The 20,229-nt window shown below is 35.6% G+C and overlaps 1 protein-coding gene across 1 annotated transcript in view; it reads right to left on the minus strand.

The window, feature by feature from the left end:
• Window positions 1–20,229, minus strand: part of LOC120634486 (forkhead box protein P1) — a 107,784-nt gene that overhangs the window by 62,753 nt on the left and 24,802 nt on the right. Inside the window, exon 2 of the mRNA XM_039905123.1 lies at window positions 5,866–6,075. Coding sequence (XP_039761057.1) covers window positions 5,866–5,913 — 48 coding nt within the window. The 5' untranslated portion in view covers window positions 5,914–6,075. The remainder of the gene's footprint in view (window positions 1–5,865; window positions 6,076–20,229) is intronic.

Consider the following 20,229-nt stretch of genomic DNA (forward strand, 5'->3'; position numbering starts at 1 on the left):
CGGGTCAACATATAGGATACTTTTTATCCCGATAAACAATAAGTTTCCTCCGGGATATGGGATGAAATTTTTTATCAATTTTACTTCATATCTCTGTTAAATTTGCACCGATTTTAATCATTCTTTTTTTATTTGACAGTTTGTACTACCAAGCATGTATTGTCTATATTTAACTGTCTAAAATTACCGGCCAATACAAGGCACGGGTCTTCTCTCAGAATAAGAAGGGTTTAGGTCGTAGTCTACCACGCTGGCCAAGATTGATTTATAGACTTCACACGCCGATGAGAACATTATGGAGAACTCTCAGTCATGAAGTTTTCCTTCGCCGTTGATGCAAGTGATTTTTAAATAAAATAGCTTTCATCCGTATATCGTAATATATAAAAATCTCCTGTCACGATGTTTGTCCGCGATGGACTCCTAAACTACTTATTCGATTTTAAATTAAATTGGCACACCGTGAGCAGTCTGGTCCAACTTAAGAGATAGGATAGCTTAGATCTTTAATTATAGTCACAATTTTATTTTATTGCAAATTATTTGTCTATAATTAATTGACAGTCACATGTTATATATATATATACTACTATACTCATTTAAGGCTTAGCGATAGTGAATACTTTAAAAACAAAATCAAACGCAGACGAAGTCGCGGGCAACAGCTAGTCATTTATATAGCGTAATATTATTTGTTATCAATCGATTTTTCTTGTTTATAAAACCTTCGAAGGCGCACGAAAACTTGTTTAGCTTTATGATTCTTCGCGCTTGACGAGTTTACGTTATGTTCGAGTTGGTATTTGCATAACATTTTTAACTTTTCTCCTAAACATTGATGAGATTAAACTGTTTTTATTTTATTCTCGAATTCAGTAAACATTTAGAAGTACTTTTTTAATGAGCCCCGGCCCCGGCGTAAAAACGACGGGTTGTTATAAGTTTCACGTGTCTGTGTGTGTCTATCTGTGGCATCGAAGCCCGGTGGCGATAGCGCCCGAACGGATGAACCGATTTTTATTTATTTTTTATTTTGTTTGTTAGATAAATTACTTAGGAGTTTAGCTATGTTTGATGAAAATCGGTCTAGCATGGCCGCAACTTGTTAGAAAATATATAATTACATATTTTCTAACAAGTGCTTCGATATGGGTATCAAATGAAAGGGCTTGACTAGTAGAATACTGGTCAATTTACATAAATTTCAAATCCACGATCGGCCACCACAACATGTTAAATTAGTTTTTAGTTACGGCGGTAAGGAAGACGAAATAAACACACAAAAACTCTTTCGAATTTATAACATTAGTAATGATACCGAAGGTAATTGCAACTAATGCACAGTTTAAAACATATATATTTTATTAAATCATCATCATCATCTTCTCATCAACCCATTACCGTAACCGTAGTCCACCACGCTGGCCCAGTGCGGATTGGTGGAATCCACACGCTTTTGAGAATATTATGTGGGAACTCTCAGGCATGCAGGTTTCCTTACGATGTTTTCCTTCACCGTTGAAGCAAGAGATATATTACTTATTTTACCTTCTTTATCTTCGTATGTAATGCGGCCAAATTAAAAGAACGCGGATTGAGTGCGTTTACAATGGTGCTCTTAAAAATAGAAATAAACTTTAATGCATATAACACTGGGTGCAGTTATAATTCATTTAATCCAGCGAGTTGATAAATGTGTGTACATAATATAATATAATAATGATAAATATTTATTAACCACAATAAATAAATTAAAACACACTACACTACACACACTACAACAAGACAACAGAGAAAAACAAAAAAAAAATACAATAATTTAGGAGTATGTTACTTCGTTGTGGTCAACGGGTCACCTACTCAGCTCTGTGCCGCAGCACCGTAGCAGTAACTGCCAAGGAATACTGCAACGCTGATTTTCAGTAGGGACCAAAGGTCGCGGGTTTTCGCGGACAGGCAGCCATGGTCTGACGTTGTGTTTGTATACTCTATCCGTAGGTTATTGATAAATACAAACACTACGTCCTTATAACTTAAAAATAATTACAAACATAAATTTAGGTCTACAAAATAATAATAAAAAAAACAATATTAATACGATGCAAATAATACTATACTAAGTTAACACCAATTTTTCCACGTTTTCGCCACGTATAATAATATATAATATAAAATAACAAGGATGTTATTAACAAATTCATCAATGCAAGCAACTAAAACATTTTTGTTTCTATGTAGTAGAAAACTGCAACTAAGTACAGACATCGTGTTTTCGCATCGATTATTAATAGTACCTAAAGGGACGATAAAAATATGTTTTTCCCGAAAAATCGCCACGTCACGTTCAAAAATCATCCAGTCATCGAATCTCTCTTAGAGTTTCCTTTATGAGATGATGAAAGGATTTCCGATGCCTTATTTTTAGGGTTCCGTACTTAAAAACTTTTCAAATACATATAAAGATTGTGTACGTCTTCCAGTATATACTGGAAGACGTACACAATCTATGTATCTATACTTATAATAAAACTGTAACTGAAAGATTTCTGTACATTTGATATATTTTGAAAATTTTGACCGGGGGATGCTTTATAATCGATTCCGAGGCCAAAACAGATTTTTATTTATGTTTTGTCTGTCTGTCTGTCTGTCCGGGAATCACGTGAAAACTACTGAACTGTGCGAAAAAACTTAAAAGGATAGGCATTGTAAGAGTTATAAAAAGCCTACCCTTGAGAATTTATAACTCGTACTGGAGATTTTCAAAGTCAAAGTCAAAGTCAAAAACATCTTTATTCAAGTAGGCCCACAGGTGGCACTTTTGATGCGTACATAAGAACCACACGGTAGTGAGATGATGGCGATAACAACATTCGTAAACTTAAAACAAAAGCTACGAGGGTTCCAAACGCGTCCCGGTCTAAGAAGAAGCCCACAACAAACTTAGCCGGGTGTTTTTTTTTTTTTTTTGTTATCATCATCTTACGATGTCATTCTAAATTATTAGAAGAGCAACCTGGTTAGAGCAATAATTTACACCCAAGCTTTTTTATCGCTTATGTAGTCCTTTATACTATAATAGGACTTTTCTATAAGCTTACGTTTAATACAAACTTTGAACTTTTTAAGAGACATCTCCAAGATGTCAATTGGTAGTTTATTGTAGAATTGTATGCAATTTCCTTTAAACAAATTATGAATTTTATGTAACCTAGTATATTGCACTGTAAGTTTATTCTTACTTCTAATGTTTAAATTATTGCAGTCACATTTTTTCTTAAATTTAGAAATGTTTTTATGAACGTACATTAAATTTTCAAATATGTACTGACTATACACTGTCACTTTCCTTATTTTATATCATCTCCATACCCTGTGCATGCCCTCTATGCACGCCACTGGGGTACGCACGAACTAAATAGGTAAGTAGCAACTTAAACATAAATAAATAAATATACCTACTGAAAATCAGCGTTGTAGTATTCCTTGGCATTTTAACTGCCATGGTACTGCGGCACAGAGCTGAGTACTAGTAGGTGACCTGTTGACCACAACGAAGCAACTCCTAAATTATTTTATATTTTTTGAAGTGAAAACTTCTTTAGCGGCGTTGAGCACTTTTTCTGTAATGGGTATAAAATCTTAAACTCGCGTCAGGACACGTGACCTGATCGAAAAAGCGTAAGTCGGTGACAACTATTAATTGAATTTTTAAATAATGAATTTGGTTTAACTATGTCGAATGATCGCAATCTTAGCACAACGAAATACAAAACTACTATTGATGCGGTCTTTATTAGACATTTAAATAGGTTCGAATCAAAACTGTTCGTTTCTTACTTCAGCTACCATAAACCTATCGTATCAGTTTTAGAGATTGGCGATGATAGTTCTGGTAATGATGATGGTGAAAAAGTCGTTGAAATTATGGATGAAAGTTGATTTTTCGGAGAGATAAACTTTTAATGTAAAATAATTGTAATAGTTTTAAAGTGTTAAATTTTTAATGTAATATAAATTGTCATGTTTGTGTACGATAGCGCAATAAATGAATATTGTATTCTACCACATAAATGATAGTACTTTTATACTGATAAAGCAATTGGTGCAAAATTATTCCCTAACCATTCCAAAATATCAAACATGCTCAACGTTAATTAATAATCAAGTTTTCACTTCTGCCGGCACTCCCGGAGTGCAACCCGTCATTTTTTTATTTTTCTTCCTCTTGTAGTGTTGTAATTTATTTAATGTGGTTAATAAAAATTATTATTATTTATTATTACTACAACAACACACACATCGCCATCTAACCCCAAAGTAAGCGTAGCTTGTGTTATGGGTACTGAGACATCTGATAAATATTTATATACACATAAATTCTTATAATATACAGATAGACACTCAGACACTGAAAAAAATTCATGTTCATCACACACATTTTTCCAGTTGTGGGAATCGAACCTTGGACGCGGAAAGCAGGGTCCGTGCCCACTGCGCCACTCGGTTCTCGTGTTAATGTTACATTACCAAAAAAAAAACCACGCGGAATACATATAACCTCTTTTTGGGAGTCGTTAGAATAAATAAAGTCGTCTGTTTTTATTAATAAATAAATACGCTGACTTCCTGAGTGTTTATAATAATAAATGTGATTTATAATATTATAGTGCGACCGGTCGGCCTTGGGACTGGTTTTGGCAATACACGTGTTTAGATTCAGAATCTTGGTTACGCATAATAATACGATGCCTACTGGTATACATATAGCTGAATATGAACTGAGGTACACGTTTCCGTACAAACAAGTATTATTCTCTATTTTCAAATCACCAGAAGGAATGTAGCAAAAACGGAGAGACATTTCTCTCTCTCTCTCAGATGAAAAGAGAGAAAAAACAGCTGTATCTTTTACAATGTACTTCAAAATATTTAGTGTTATTTTTTAATTACATAAATGAACACTTGACTTACATCACTGAATGTGTTTCGGAAACCATAAAAATTATATTAAAAATCTCATAGATTTGTCTCAAAACGTACGTCTCCATCGTACATACTTTATGAAATTAATAAAATAACTTCCCACCCATATTATATTACCGAAGAATTTAAATTGCTCCTTCCAAAATAGTTGTTTTTTAACCACATATCGCTTAGCTCATCATGAAAAACTTGAAATGAAATACCATCCCCTTTCTCTCTAAAGTTTTCAAAACGATTTTGTCTGGACAGAAGCGCCACGGAGGTCAATAAAAATGGTATGAGGTACAATAAATGTTATCCCATATAACACATGTACATATATAATTTAAAATAGAAATCATTGTATCAACCCTTTACCGGCCCACTACAGGGCATGGGTCCTCTACCACAATGAGAAGGGGTTAAGGCCACCACGCTGGGCCATTGCAGATTGGTGGACTCTCAGACATGCAAGTTTCCTCACAATGGTTTCACCGAAGCAAGTGATATTTTAATTGCTTAATACGTTTATAAGAAAAATAGGGGTGCTTTGATTCGAACTCGGCCCCCCGAAAATGAAGTCGAAGCCACCCACTGGGCTATCACCGCTTCCGCTTAAAATATACATAAAGCATTATAATGTAATCCTAGCCGATTTCCTGAGAGATTTTTCAACTAGGAAGGAGAAATTATATTGCACAAGTGTACAAACATAGGTGCACTTTAAATTCCCTCACTCTCATAGTCAAATCCAACTCGACCAGAAAAAAACCTTATTCTATTAACTGGCCCGAGTAGGGGATCGCTACCACTAGATCAGCGAGGCAGTTGAGGCGGAAGACGAAAAAAAGTATTATACATATAAATCAAATTACATTGTTCCAAGAATTCAAAACTCACCGCTTCATCTATGAGGTAACCATCGTCTTCGTCCCGTTGGAGACACATCCAGGTGTCACAGATTATAGCAGTTTTTGATACCACTTCACTGTTATGTATAATGTTTATAGTTCGTGACCCAACGCACCGCCCTGCAGCACACCTCGACAATACTCTTGAAGCCTCGAAGTATGACTGAAGCGGTACGACTCCTTATGTTTTGAATACAATCTGTAACAGTACAGAAAAACAATAATAAACTTTGCTGCCAGTAGCATGGCTTAAGACTTAAGTACTTTAAGTTAAGGATGTATAAATGACTTATGTAGTCGAACGCTATTGTTAAATCGACCTTATAATAACGTAATACAGTTTACTTTAGATTATACGGTAACAAGCAGATGTTCGTGCAAGTTTTATGGAATACAGCTTGATTTTTTTATGTTTGTGTAAACATGGTTTTTAGAGGTATCATAATATGGGCATTGAATATTTATTATAACTTATAAGAAACAGACTCTCAAATTCTTAATGGAATAAACATAACTGTAACTGAAAATAGGCTTTGTTTTTTTACAGTAATACTGATCAAGCAGATGGCGCGCCTGATCATCATCAGCATCAAATCAAACCATTAGTGGCCCACTACAGAGCACAGGTCTCCTCCAATAAAGAGAAGGGGTTAAGGCCGTAGTACACCACGCTGAACCACTGCGGATTGGTGGACTCCACACACCTTTTAGAACTTTATGTTCCTATATCTCTCAGGCCAGGTTGGAGATCTCTCCAACCCGGTGGTCAGATCAACTAAGAGAAACTGGTGCCCGTACGGGTGGTGCTTATATAAGGCAATACAAATGGCCAAAGACAGGACCGGAGAGAGATCATATATGCCAAGATTACTCGCCATAGCAGTGATCACGATCCTCAGTCATGAGGACTAAAGAGAGAGAGAGATCTCTCAGGCATGCAGGTTTCCTTACGATGTTTTCCTATACCATCGAAGCAAGTGATATTTTACTAGTATTACTTAAAACGCACATAACTTTGAAAAGTTAGAGGGGATTCGAACTCGGCCCCCCGAAAGGGAAGTTGAGCGCCCAATGCGCTATCACCGCTTCACCTGACACATCTCAGGATGTGACGGGACATCCTACAAAGTCTACTGTGCCCATTAATATCAGGCCTAAGTATGCTGCAATTAAATGTATCTACTTTAAATATACACTTTACAGTGCCCTATTAAACCTATCCTTTCAATGAGTATCATTAATTTTACTGCTACGTCAGACTGTCTGTACGTCTATAGTTCTATACATCCCTATCCCTATCCCTATCCCTATCCTTACTAATATTATAAATGTCAATGTAAGTTTGTTTGTTACGTTTTCACGCAAAACCTAGTTTACCGATCCTCATGAAACTTTGTACACATATTCTTATAATATATATTATAACCGATTTAAATAATTATTATTGTACTATAGAGGTTATAATATGTGTTTAATTTTGCCCAAACTGTGGTTGGAGATAGAGGACAGAACTCCTCAGCGGACAGCAGCAAACCTCATTTAAGGCTTAGCGATGCTGAATACTTCAAGCTTTTTTTTAGATCTACAACTAAATTTAATGCCACATCAAAAAACAAAATCAAACGCAGACGAAGTCAGGGGAACAGCTAGTTTCATTATATCAGCCTGCCTGCTTACTTGTAATGGAGCAGTGTGGCGAGGCAGCTGCTCTAAATCCTTGTATAGATTGAGAATTGGTTGATTGAGGGTTCTGTATTTTCATTATTCTTTCATCATCATCATCAAATCAACCGATTGACGTTCACACCTGGACATAGGTCTTTTTTTTTTCTTTTTTTTATCTTCTGGCTTTACAGAGATTAGCCAATGTAGGTCTTTTATAGGGCATTCCAAACTCTACGATTCTATGCCGCTTGTATCCAGCGACTCCCTGCGACTCGTTTAATGTCATCTGTCCACCTTAATTCTTTGCGTTCTGATTAATACCAACTGGCTCCACTATTTTATCTAAACCTCTCGTTTCTGAGAGTCGGTTAAGCGGTCAGCAAATTGTTCTCAATATCGTTCTTTGTATTAGGTTACGTTATGTTTTGAACGCTAGGTTGTGTTTAGAAAATGTCGCTAGGGATATCAGGTGACAACCTAAACAATGCGTGTTGTTTGTGAAAACGTTGCCTTTATTAGGTCACCGTTCTAAATTTAATAATGACTGGCTGTTTTCGTCTTAACTCTATTTTTTTATATGTATATTTCACAAACCAAGCAGAATTTTTAAGACTTACTCGGAATGGACATAAGTTAGTGATATCTGCATATCGTTCGCGAAAGGTTCAGAAATGATTTTATAATATGATTCCCAATGTAATTTATTACCTACCAATGCATTAGTTTAACTTTAAACAATGTGTTAAAACACATTTAACAAATGGTGGTTACTATACAACTATAAGATTGATGAATTACTTAACGACAAGGCTGTTGGGAAGCAGGCTTCGTTCTCATCTCTCACAAGATTGTAAACTGTAAAATATTGTAAAAGAGCAGTCTGCTGAGTTCCTGGTCAGCTTTTCTCGGTGGAATATGCCTTCTGAACCGGTGCTAGAGTGGCTACGAACACACTGACTTGACGTTTCAAAAGTTATATACTGTGCCTTGAAATAAATGAGTGTTGAATACCTATTTTTTTTTTCAAAAAACCACCAAACTGTATTTAATTATAGTAATATTGTTTCTTTAAAATATAAATATAACCTAAAATAAACTATTTAAAATCTAAAACGTCCTCGAAACCACCGCAGCGAGTCACAGTTCCTAAGATGCTGGCAGTATTGCCCCTTTGGATGGCCAAACTAATTCGTTGGCCAAGGTAACTGCCCGCTCTAGAATCACCGGTAGACTCGATAACCCTTTTCGATAATTCTTTGAAAAGGGCTCTTGCCTCCGGACCCATATAATACCTATTGAATTTCGAAGACAGAAAAGTTACTTTAACGGTAAATGACCACCTTGACGAAACCTGAATGCTTTGAGTTCTTCGTAATAGTCAAAGTCAAAGTCAAATATTTCTTTATTCAAATAGGCACATAGATGGCACTTTTGATGCGTTATTATATACAAAATGTGTACATAGCAGTGAGTAGTGATGGCGATAACTACAATCGTAATCTAATCTAAAGCTACGAGGGTTCCAATCGCGCCCTGGTCTAAGAAGAAGCCCACAACAAACTTAGCCGGGTGTTCTTTTTGTTATCACCATCTCACATTGTTATTAGAAAATATTTAAGAAGCAACCTGGTTAGAGCAATTGTTTACACCCAAGCTTTTTTATCGTTTACGTAATCCTTTATACTATAATAGGACTTTTCTATAAGCTTTCGCTTAATACAAACTTTGAACTTCTTTAGTGACATCCCCAAGATATCAACCGGTAATTTATTGTAAAATTGTATACAATTTCCTTTAAATATTTACATTTTTAAAGGTGTGTGAAATCTACGAATCCGCGCTGTGCCAGCCTTCTGGACCAGTACCCCCCTCAGTACTCCCTTCTCATTCTGAGCGGAGACCCGCGCTCTGTAGTGGGTCGATAATGAGTGGATATGATAACTATAATGATAGTAATTATTTAAGCGATCGAGAAGGTATATATATATATTTATTTATACACTTTATTGGTACACCACTTCACCAAAACAAAAAATAAGAACAAACACTTAAAGAATAAAGCAGGATACAAAAGGCGGTCTTATCGCTAAGTAGCGATCTCTGCCAGGCAACCTTAGGATTAGGAAAACTAAAAAGAAAAACGAAAAGGTGGGCTACACTGTTTAGAACATACATACGAATAACCACATACAAATACATAAACCAGACTACACAAATACAACAATACTGTTGATAAATATAAAAACGAAATGTACTAATACATTTTTACATACCATAAATACTTAAATATGAATTATATATTAGGTATGTACAGCTTCTACAGTTATTAATTCCAATAGGAACACTAGGCAAATGACAGCGCAGTGCACACAAATGTATTGACCTCCTTTATTCATTTATTTTTCTTTAATTGGAAAACCAACAGTTGTTATTACTGTATAGAAAAAATTGTTACTTAAAACTAACAAGTTCCCATAGATTAGTTCTATATAAACACGGATACCTGGTAGGCAGTGGCGTGCATAGAGGGTGAGACGTTTTATAACTCTTACAATGCCTATCCTTAAGTTTTTTATAACTCGTACTGGAGATCTTCTTCATTCGATATCATCTGCATACCCTTGGCATACCCTTCATGCACGCCACTGCTGGTAGGAACCAGACTAGGTAGTAGTAGGTAACCTTAATTTTAAGGTAACTATACCTTAAAATTAAGTTTACCTAACATGCTAAAGTTTATCTTATAAGTTGCGACGTACACTATTTATATTACCATAAAATAATTCAATTTCAGGGTCATTATAAACAGAATTAAGAAGGCGAAAAAAACGGACCAAATAATTAAATCAGTAGTTATAGTTTTTTTTATATTCCTCTACAAGTTAGCTCTTGAATGCTTTCTCACCTGGTGGTCATTGATGAGGCAGTCTAAGATAGTAGCGGGCTAACCTGTTAGGGAGTATGGTAGTCATACCCCTAATCAGTTTCTACGCGACATCGCACCGGAACACTAAGTCGAGTAGCGGCACGTCTTTTTCGGTAGGGTGGTATCTAGCCACGGCCAAAGCCTCCCACCAAACCAGATCAGAGAAAATTCAAAAATTATTAATTCCCAAATTGCCCCTGCTGGGAACCGAACCCGAGACCTACTACCTATATTCACAGCGCTCAAGACCTCCGTTGCGCCAAGAAGATCGTCGTTTATTAACTGATCTGGCCTGAAGCATTGTCTTAACCAACTAACATTACCATGTTGGAGGTTTATATATAAAGTATTGTTATGATGAAAATACTTTTTAGCCTGTATTTAGACATAAAACCTTTTTCAAATGATTCCTCACAGCGCCACCTGTCACAATCACCTGGTACTACATCACAGCGAACCCCACCATTCAAGCCCCATGGAATACGTCACAACAAAATACCGCCATCTATGTACAGTAACCTGTACTACATTTTTTTTTTCTCGTCACGCCTGTTGCTTGGCCCATTCATTGTTTACACAACACAAAAGACCCCTGTTTGTTTTTCGCTAGACATTTCCTGGTTTATTTTGTGTGAACGCGTTTATGTGTGTGCGTGTTTTCACAGCTGTGTACGTGTTCCGTTTGTACACAAGTGTTGTTGTTTGCACGGTTCAGGCAGTTATAAATTCTGTGTGAACTGTTGAGTAGGTAGATATGTAAGTAATGTGGGCACGATGTGTTTTATTTCATTACGAAAAGTTTTATTTACAGCTTCGAAGGATGTACGATTTTAACAATTGTAAAAGTCAAGGAAAGGTTAATATACCTATTTTGCTACTGATAGAACCACTAGTTTTAATTTTATACAGGTTAAAAAACAAAGTAAGTAAGTAGGCTTGGATGAAGAAAACTTTTCCCCAAATTTGAGTTAGGTATTATGGTAGGCAGTGCTATTATACATAAAATAAGAGCAAACTACTGAACTCAGACCACTGCTACAGACAAATGTTTGCCCCATGAATAATAAGTTTTCTTTATCACCTTTATTATATACTAGCTGTTGCCCGCGACTTCGTCTGCGTTTGTTTTTGTTTTACGAAAGACATGTGGAGTCCGATTTAGATGTAATTCTACGCACTTTATGTATTTAGGATAGCTAAGCCTTAAATGACGGGTTTGCTGCCGTCCGCTGAGGAGTGGTGTCCTTTATCTCCAATCACATTCATCAGATCTACACGAAATTTGGGCAAAATTAAACAGACATTATAACCTCTAAAGTACAAAAGTAATTATTTAAATCGGTTATCATTCGACGGCGTTATGGTGTAAAATCGTCAAACACGTTCTACCCCTCTCCCAAAAGAACTTAGCTTAATTTCGGGATAAAAAGAATCCTATATTAATTGTAATACCTCCAGAAATGTGTGTACAAAGTTTCATGATGTTCGGTTTAGTAGTTTTTGCGTGAAAGCGTAACAAACAAACTTACATTCACATTTATAATATTAGTAGGGATTTCCGGTTGATATATTAAATATATATTAGTAGGTAAATATAATGATTTGATTCCAAAGAAAGGTTTATGTCAGTCGGTCGTAATTTATACCTAAACTAATTTCTTCAGATTACTGAGAGAGATTTGATGATTTCACTCTGCTAAGATAAAGAAGATAACCTAGTTGTAAGGAATTCTACCTCTCTCTCGGTAAGTCCGAGTTCGATACCCGGCGCGCACCGTAAAGATTTCGGAGTTATGTGCGTTTTAAGCAATTAAATATCACTTGCATTAACGGTAAAGGAATACTTCGTAAGGAAACCTACATACCAGCGCTCTCCAATAAGTTTTCAACGGCGGCCCAACAATCCGCACATTGCAAAAAAGCGTTGATGAGTTCGAATCCCATCTAACTTGTTAAAGTTATGTGCGTTTTAAACAATTTAAATATCACTTGTTTCAACTTCGAAGAAAAACATCGTGAGGAAACCTGCATGACTGAGTTTTCCATAATGTTCTCAAAGGTGTGTGGATTCCACCAATCCGCATTAAGCCAGCGTGGTCGACTACGGCCTTAACCGCTTCTCATTCTAGAAGGAGACCCATGCGCTGTAGTGGGCCGATACTTGGTTGACAATGATGAGGACAAAGGAGCAAAGCAAAGGGGCATTATTAGGCCAAATGTTTTGATAAAGAGAAATAAGAATTGGCACATTTAGGTATAAGCTTTATTTTTAGTGAGGCTCGCAAATAGCTATTTAGATTACAGAAAAGCAAAGCAAAGCGATAAGATTGTGGTGTTTTTTAAATAAACACGAATGTATATATCTGGTTTTGTTTGTTATATCTAGGTACCTATAACTACAGTTTGTGTATACGTGAATGTGTGTCAAAGATACGCCTTCGGAGGTCAATTAGATAATATTCGGCTTTCTTTTCAGGTTGAGTACTTGAATTGAACGTACAGACTAATTCGAACTTAGGACTTCGTAATCCCAACCACCAGACCGAAGGTTCTTTGATTTAAACAATAAATAAATAAATAAATATACTACGAGAATACACACATCGCCATCTAGCCCCAAAGTAAGCGTAGCTTGTGTTATGGGTACTAAGATAGCTGATGAATATTTTTATATGAATATAATACACATAAATACTTATAATATACAGATAAACACCCAGACACTGAAAACCTTTCATGTTCATCACACAAACATTTTCCAGTTGTGGGAATCGAACCCACGGCCTTGGACTCAGAAAGCGGGGTCGCTGCCCACTGCGTCACTCGGCCGTCAAATCATCATCATCAGATCAACCCATTACTGACCCACTACAGGTCTCCTCCAACAATGAGGAGTTGAGGCTGTAGTCCACCATGCTGGCCCAGTGCGGATTGGTGGACGCCACACACCTTTGAAAACATTATCAGAAACTCTCAGGCATGCAGGTTTCCCCAAGATGTTTTCCGTCACCATTGAAGCAAGTGATGTTTTAATTGCTTAAAAAAGGTACTAACTAAGGAAGGTTAAAGGTGCGTGCTTGAACTCGGCCCCCCGAAAGTGGAATCGAGCTCCTATCCACTGCGCTATCACCGCTTCACGGTACTATAAGTTTAAATTTTATAGTTTACTAACTAACACTAAAAAGTAACATTTAACTTAACGGTCCTTCGCAAGTGAGCCTGCCATCTCATGAATATTCACTATTCACTGTTGACTTTGTATATTTGTTGTATATTTCTAAATTATTTGCCTAAGCAACGTTACTTTTATATACCCACTAGCTGATACCTATCTACTTTCATAACGGATTTTATTTAGTACTCTTTCTTATTATGTGCTCCTGGTATTTTATTTCTGGTAATTAGCGAATTCAAACGGTTCTTTTTGGATTATTCTTATATTCCGATATTTTTTTTATTGCTCTACAAGTTAGCCGTTGACTGCATGCAATCCCACCTGATGGTAAGTGATGAAGCAGGTAAGATGGTAACGGACGAATCTGTTAGCTCTACGGCAGCTATATTAAAGTCATACTAATTGGTTTTATATACTCACTTGCTGATACTTATCTACTTTCAAAACGGATTTTATTTAGAACTCTTACTTATTATGTGCTGCTGGTATCTTATTTCTGGTAATTAGCGAATTCAAACGGTTTTTTTGGATTATTTCTCATTTTCCGATTATTTTTTTATTGCTCTACAAGTTAGCCATTGACTGCAATCCCACCTGATGGTAAGTGATGAAGCAGCTAAGATGGTAACGGACGAATCTGTTAGCTCTACGGCAGTTATATTAAAGTCATACTAATTGGTTTTATATACTCACTTGCTGATACTTATCTACTTTCAAAACGGATTTTATTTAGAACTCTTACTTATTATGTGCTGCTGGTATCTTATTTCTGGTAATTAGCGAATTCAAACGGTTTTTTTGGATTATTTCTCATTTTCCGATTATTTTTTTATTGCTCTACAAGTTAGCCATTGACTGCAATCCCACCTGATGGTAAGTGATGAAGCAGCTAAGATGGTAACGGACGAATCTGTTAGCTCTACGGCAGTTATATTAAAGTTATACTAATTGGTTTCATATACTCACTTGCTGATACTTATCTACTTCAAAACGGATTTTATTTCGAACTCTTACTTATTATGTGCTGCTGGTATCTTATTTCTGGTAATTAGCGAATTCAAACGGGTTTTTTGGATTATTTCTCATTTTCCGATTATTTTTTTATTGCTCTACAAGTTAGCCATTGACTGCAATCCCACCTGATGGTAAGTGATGAAGCAGCTAAGATGGTAACGGACGAATCTGTTAGCTCTACGGCAGCTATATTAAAGTCATACTAATTGGTTTTATATACTCACTCGCTGATACTTATCTACTTTCAAAACGGATTTTATTTAGTACTCTTACTTATTATGTGCTCCTGGTATTTTATTTCTGGTAATTAGCGAATTCAAACGGTTTTTTGGATTATTTCTCATTTTAGGCTTCGGATATCGGTTTTTTTCATTGATCTACAAGTTAGACATTAACTGCAATCCCACCTGACGGGTAGTGATGAAGCAGCTAAGAATGTAACGGACGAATCTGTTAGCTCTACGGCAGTTATATTAAAGTCATACTAATTGGTTTCAAATACTCACTCGCTGATACATACAATACATATTTGAAAATTTCATGTATGTTCACAAAAATATATCTAAATTGAAGAGAAAATGTGACTGTTATAATTTGAACATTAGAAGCAAAAATAAACTTCCAGTGCCATATACTAGACTACATAAAATAAGTAATTCATTTAAAGGAAATTGTATACAATTTTACAATAAATTCCCAGTTGATATCTTGCAGATGTCTCTGAAAAAGTTCAAAGTTTGTATTAAACGTAAGCTTATAAAAAAGTCCTATTATAGTATTAAGGACTACGTCAACGATAAAAATGCTTGGGTGTAAATCATTGCTCTAACCAGGTTGCTTCTTTAATAGTTTTTAAATGACAATGTGAGATGGTGATAAAGAAAAAAGAAATAACAACCGGCTAAGTTTGTTGTGGGCTTCTTCTTAGACCAGGACGCGTTTGGAACCCTCGTAGCTTTAGTTTTAAGTTGACGAATTTATTTATCGCCATCCACTCACTCCTATGTCACATTTTACATGTAATGTACGCATCAAAAGTGCCATCTTTGTTTCTGTTTGAATAAAGAAATATTTGACTTTGACTTTGATACTTATTTACTTTCAAAACGGATTTTATTTACTGCTCTTATTTATTTTGTGCTGTTGGTATCTTATTTCTGGTAAACAGCTAATTCAAACGGTTATTCCCCTTCTCATTGGGGGAGGAGGCCCTTGTACTGGGCCGGTAATGGGTTTGATATGACGGAGTATGCTCTCTAATAGAGAGTTGCATATTCGTCCTATGAGGCGCGGAGACCCTGGGGCCATGGAGTCTAAGTGCTAAACATTCTTGCATCATCTGGTAATAGTACGATTACGGCCGATTAGCGCAGTTTGCAGCGACCCTGCTTTCTGAGTACAAGGCCGTGGGTTCGATTCCCACAACTGGAAAATGTTTGTGTGATTAGCATGAATGTTTTTCAGTGTCTGGGTGTGTATATGTATATTCTAAGCATTTATGTATTTTATTCATAAAATTATTCATCAGTCATCTTAGTACCCATAACACAAGCTACGCTTACTTAGGGGCTAGGTGGCGATGTGTATATTGTCGTAGTATATTTATTTATTTATTATAGAAAGGCTGGTACATTTTTTGCGCAAAGAATCAGCCTGGCTGTTGGCTTCTTTGCATAATTTTAGCAAGTTGGCGTAACACAAGCAGGCAAAGGTGGCTGATTGACTGACTGACTGACTGATCTATCAATGCACAGCTCTAACCACTTGACGGATCGGGCTGAAATTTTCACTTACATAGTTATTACAACGTAGGCATCCGCTAAGAAAGGATTTTTGAAAATTAACAACATAACCACAAGAGGGTAAAATGGGGGAAAAAAGTAAAGTAGTAAAAGTTTGTTTTTAAATCCTTCATTTTTGAATTTATTTTTCAAGTTACATCAATGAAACTTTGATTTTAGGTTTTCGATTAAAAATAAAGAAATACGAGTTTCACAAATTTGAAAAATTCTAACTACGTAGGCATCAAATAGGGGATGAAAATGTATATGTAAGTTTCTAATTTATTAAGTAATTTACGTTCATAATTTTCTATTAGCAGCAAGACTTTTTTTAAAACCTTTGTAGTTAAAATTAACCAAATCAAAAATTTAACTTAACGTGAGCGAAGCTGCGGGCAACAGCTAGTTATGCATAAAACGACATTAAATCAATAAAAAACTAATACCCCTCGACCGTTGGAGGCCGACCTGCGTTTAACGGTGCGTGGTCGCCATTCCAAGCACCTTAGGACCGACGCCTCTTATTAAAAGATAATTAGAGTATTTAATTATATTAATATTTTAAAAGTAGATAATAGGAAATAATAATATTTTAATTGTTATTGTTATATAATATTAAATAATCGCCTCATTTCAATTTATTTTCATGACATACCACAGTAAGTTTAAACATAAAGCAAAACAATTGGCTGAGCAATTATTTAATATTAAAATAGATTTGACGATCTTTAATAGTAACTAATTATTCTGACACCTGATATATATTTCTACTAACACTTATTATTTAGAATCCTGAAATCTTGTATTTGTAGTAGTTATAAGGGTCAAACTGTTTGTTATTACTATGCTCTGACAGGGCCTCATGACTATGTAAAGGCATGCAAGGCAAAATAAATAAATAAATTTAAAAGATAGCTTAAAGGATTTATATTGTTAAAAATTTTGTCTTTCTGTCTACTTTTCCGAACGACCATCGAAACTTCCACATGACGTATCCATTAATATTCAACTTTTCACATTCTTCTAGGCAATGTAATTTTCGTTACGGAAATCCACTCCTATCCTCCTACTTTAAATTAGGTAGCTGTACATATTCCTAGTTTATTTATAGAAAATATAAAACAAACAACACGTTGCAATAACGCAATCGGGTAAACAAAGTTACTTGCAAAATCTCAGGTTGCGCTTACGCAATTTTTGCTTGTTAAACGGAGCCGGAGAAAAACAATGAGCGATGGGAAAATAGCCCGCCTTTCTCAACAGCGCTGCTATACATACATACAAATACACATTAATATATGTATGTACAAACATTACACATTAAGGTGTCGTTAGGGCGCATTCGTAGAATTTTTAACATTCATCTTTGTAAAATATTGCTGGGAACGTTCTTTTTCTTATAGTAGATATTCTTCTAAAAGTTAGCTCTTGACTTTTTATTTATTTCATACATAAAAATGTATACAGCATATATGATTTAAACATTGTAACTTTCTACATTTTTCTTGGCACCGACTTTAAATCTTATTATTTTTTTTTATATTATATTATAATATACTACGACAATACACACATTGCCATCTAACCCCAAAGTAAGCGTAGCTTGTGTTATGGGTACTAAGATGACTGAATGATATTTATATGAATAATATACGTAAATACTTATAATATACAAATAAACACCCAGCCACTGAAAAACATTCATGTTCATCACACATACATTTTTCTAGTTGTGGGAATCGAACCCACCGCCTTGGTCTCAGAAAGCAGGGTCGCTGCCCACTGCGCCAACCGGCTGTCATACATTACATGTGCAATCCTAAAATTGAAATATCCAATGGCTTTTCTATAAGTTTTCAAATAAAAAATGCAATCAAAGTAAAGAGCCCATATGAAGTTACCCTTATTCTTGCAAACACAAAGGTTTGGTTCTCGCTATTTCGCAAGTGTGAGCCAGTTTATCTGTTAAAGCCAAAGGTAAACAAAGCATATCTTAGTTCGGACACGAATATACTCATAGTTATAGTGCGGACTCTGGAAGAATGCGTTCTTAACGTCGGTTGGTTAAACTTAACAATTAATAAACTGTGACGGATTATTATCTTAAATAAATAAATAAAATAAATATACTACGACAACACACACATCGCACTCTAGCCCCAAAGTAAGCGTAGCTTGTGTTATGGGTACTAAGATGACTGATGAATATTTTTATGAATAATATACATTAATATTTAGAATATACATATAAACACTGAAACACCCAGTCACTGAAAAACATTCATGCTCATCACACAAACATTTACCAGTGGTGGGAATCGAACCCACGGCCTTGGACTCATAAAGCAGGGTCGCTGCCCACTGCGCCAGTCGGCTGACAAAACCTCTTGAAAAAGCGCAGTAAGTATTAATAAAAAAATATATTTTTTTCTTAATAAATATAACCCAAAATTAGTCAAAGTCAAAGTGAAATATTTCTTTATTCAAATAGGCACTAGATGGCACTATTGATGCGTACATTACATGTAAAATATGACATAGAAGTCAGTTGATGGCGATAAATAAATTCGTCAACTTAAAACTAAAGCTACGAGGGTTCCTAACGCGCCCTGGTCTAAGAAGCCCACAACAAACGTAGCCGGTTGTTTTCTTTTTTGTTATCACCATCTCACATTGTCATTTAAAATTATTAATAAAAGGAATTGTTAGTTGATTATATAATGATAATGTTTTTAGAGTTTCGACTTCACTTTCCGGGAGCCGAGTAAGCAGCACGTACCGCTAAGTTTTGTAAGTTACGTATAAGCAATTAAAATATCCCTTGCTTCAAAGTTGAAGGAATAAAACATTTTGAGTTGTGAAAAAATATGTGATCCGCAATTTTGTGGCGGCGGCCATCTTGGAGCGATTTTCATCAAACATAGCTAAGAACTCTCCCGACTAATAGACCTTTCACAGAATAAAACAAAATCAAATATTATACATCTACGAACGAATACGATGCAACAGACATACACACACGCACACAGACAAGTAAAACTTTTAACGTTTTTAATGACGCAGTAGTATTTCTCACTACATTTCCCGTAATATCTGTCAACTAGATAAACAATATTCATTGTTTACCTACCTAGTTTCCGTCCCGAAGCAACGAGAAATCAGTTTTATTTATTATCGAGCGGTAGGTAAAGCAGGGCAAATGATTTACGTCACGCGTTTCGAAAACAAATATTCCTTACTAGCGGTCCCTCGCGACTTTGTCAATGAACAACTTTATTTACCTATGCTACACTGTATACCCCGACCCACCGCGTCCTTCCACTCGCCCAAGCTATTACTAAGACGCTTGTTTTTTAAGGTCGTAGCACGATTTTAAATACCCTTTAATCTCTCTCGATAATTAAGCTACGAAAATATATAAAATTATCTCATTGATATTTCCTGAGTCGACTTACAAGAAATGGTCATAAATTAGTGTCATCTGTATATCGTCTGCGAAAGGTACAGAAATCATTTGTGGGATTGAGTATACGCTTTTATAAGATGATTCCTAAGGTCATTTTAGACCTACCAATGCATAAGTTTAAAGAAAATCTTAAAACACATTTATTACAGCGAGGTTACTATACAATTGATGAATTTCTTAATGAAAAGGTTGCTTGGAAGCATCCGGCTCCGCTTTCATCTCTCACAAGATAGGAAAATGAATGTTAAAATGTAAAATGTAAATTGTTGATGTTGGAAAAGAGCAACGGCTGAGTTTCTTGCCGGCTTCTTCTCGGTAGAATCTGC

The sequence above is a fragment of the Pararge aegeria genome, chromosome 24 (genome assembly GCF_905163445.1).
Source record: "Pararge aegeria chromosome 24, ilParAegt1.1, whole genome shotgun sequence".
In the NCBI taxonomy this organism is placed as follows: Eukaryota; Metazoa; Arthropoda; class Insecta; order Lepidoptera; family Nymphalidae; genus Pararge; species Pararge aegeria.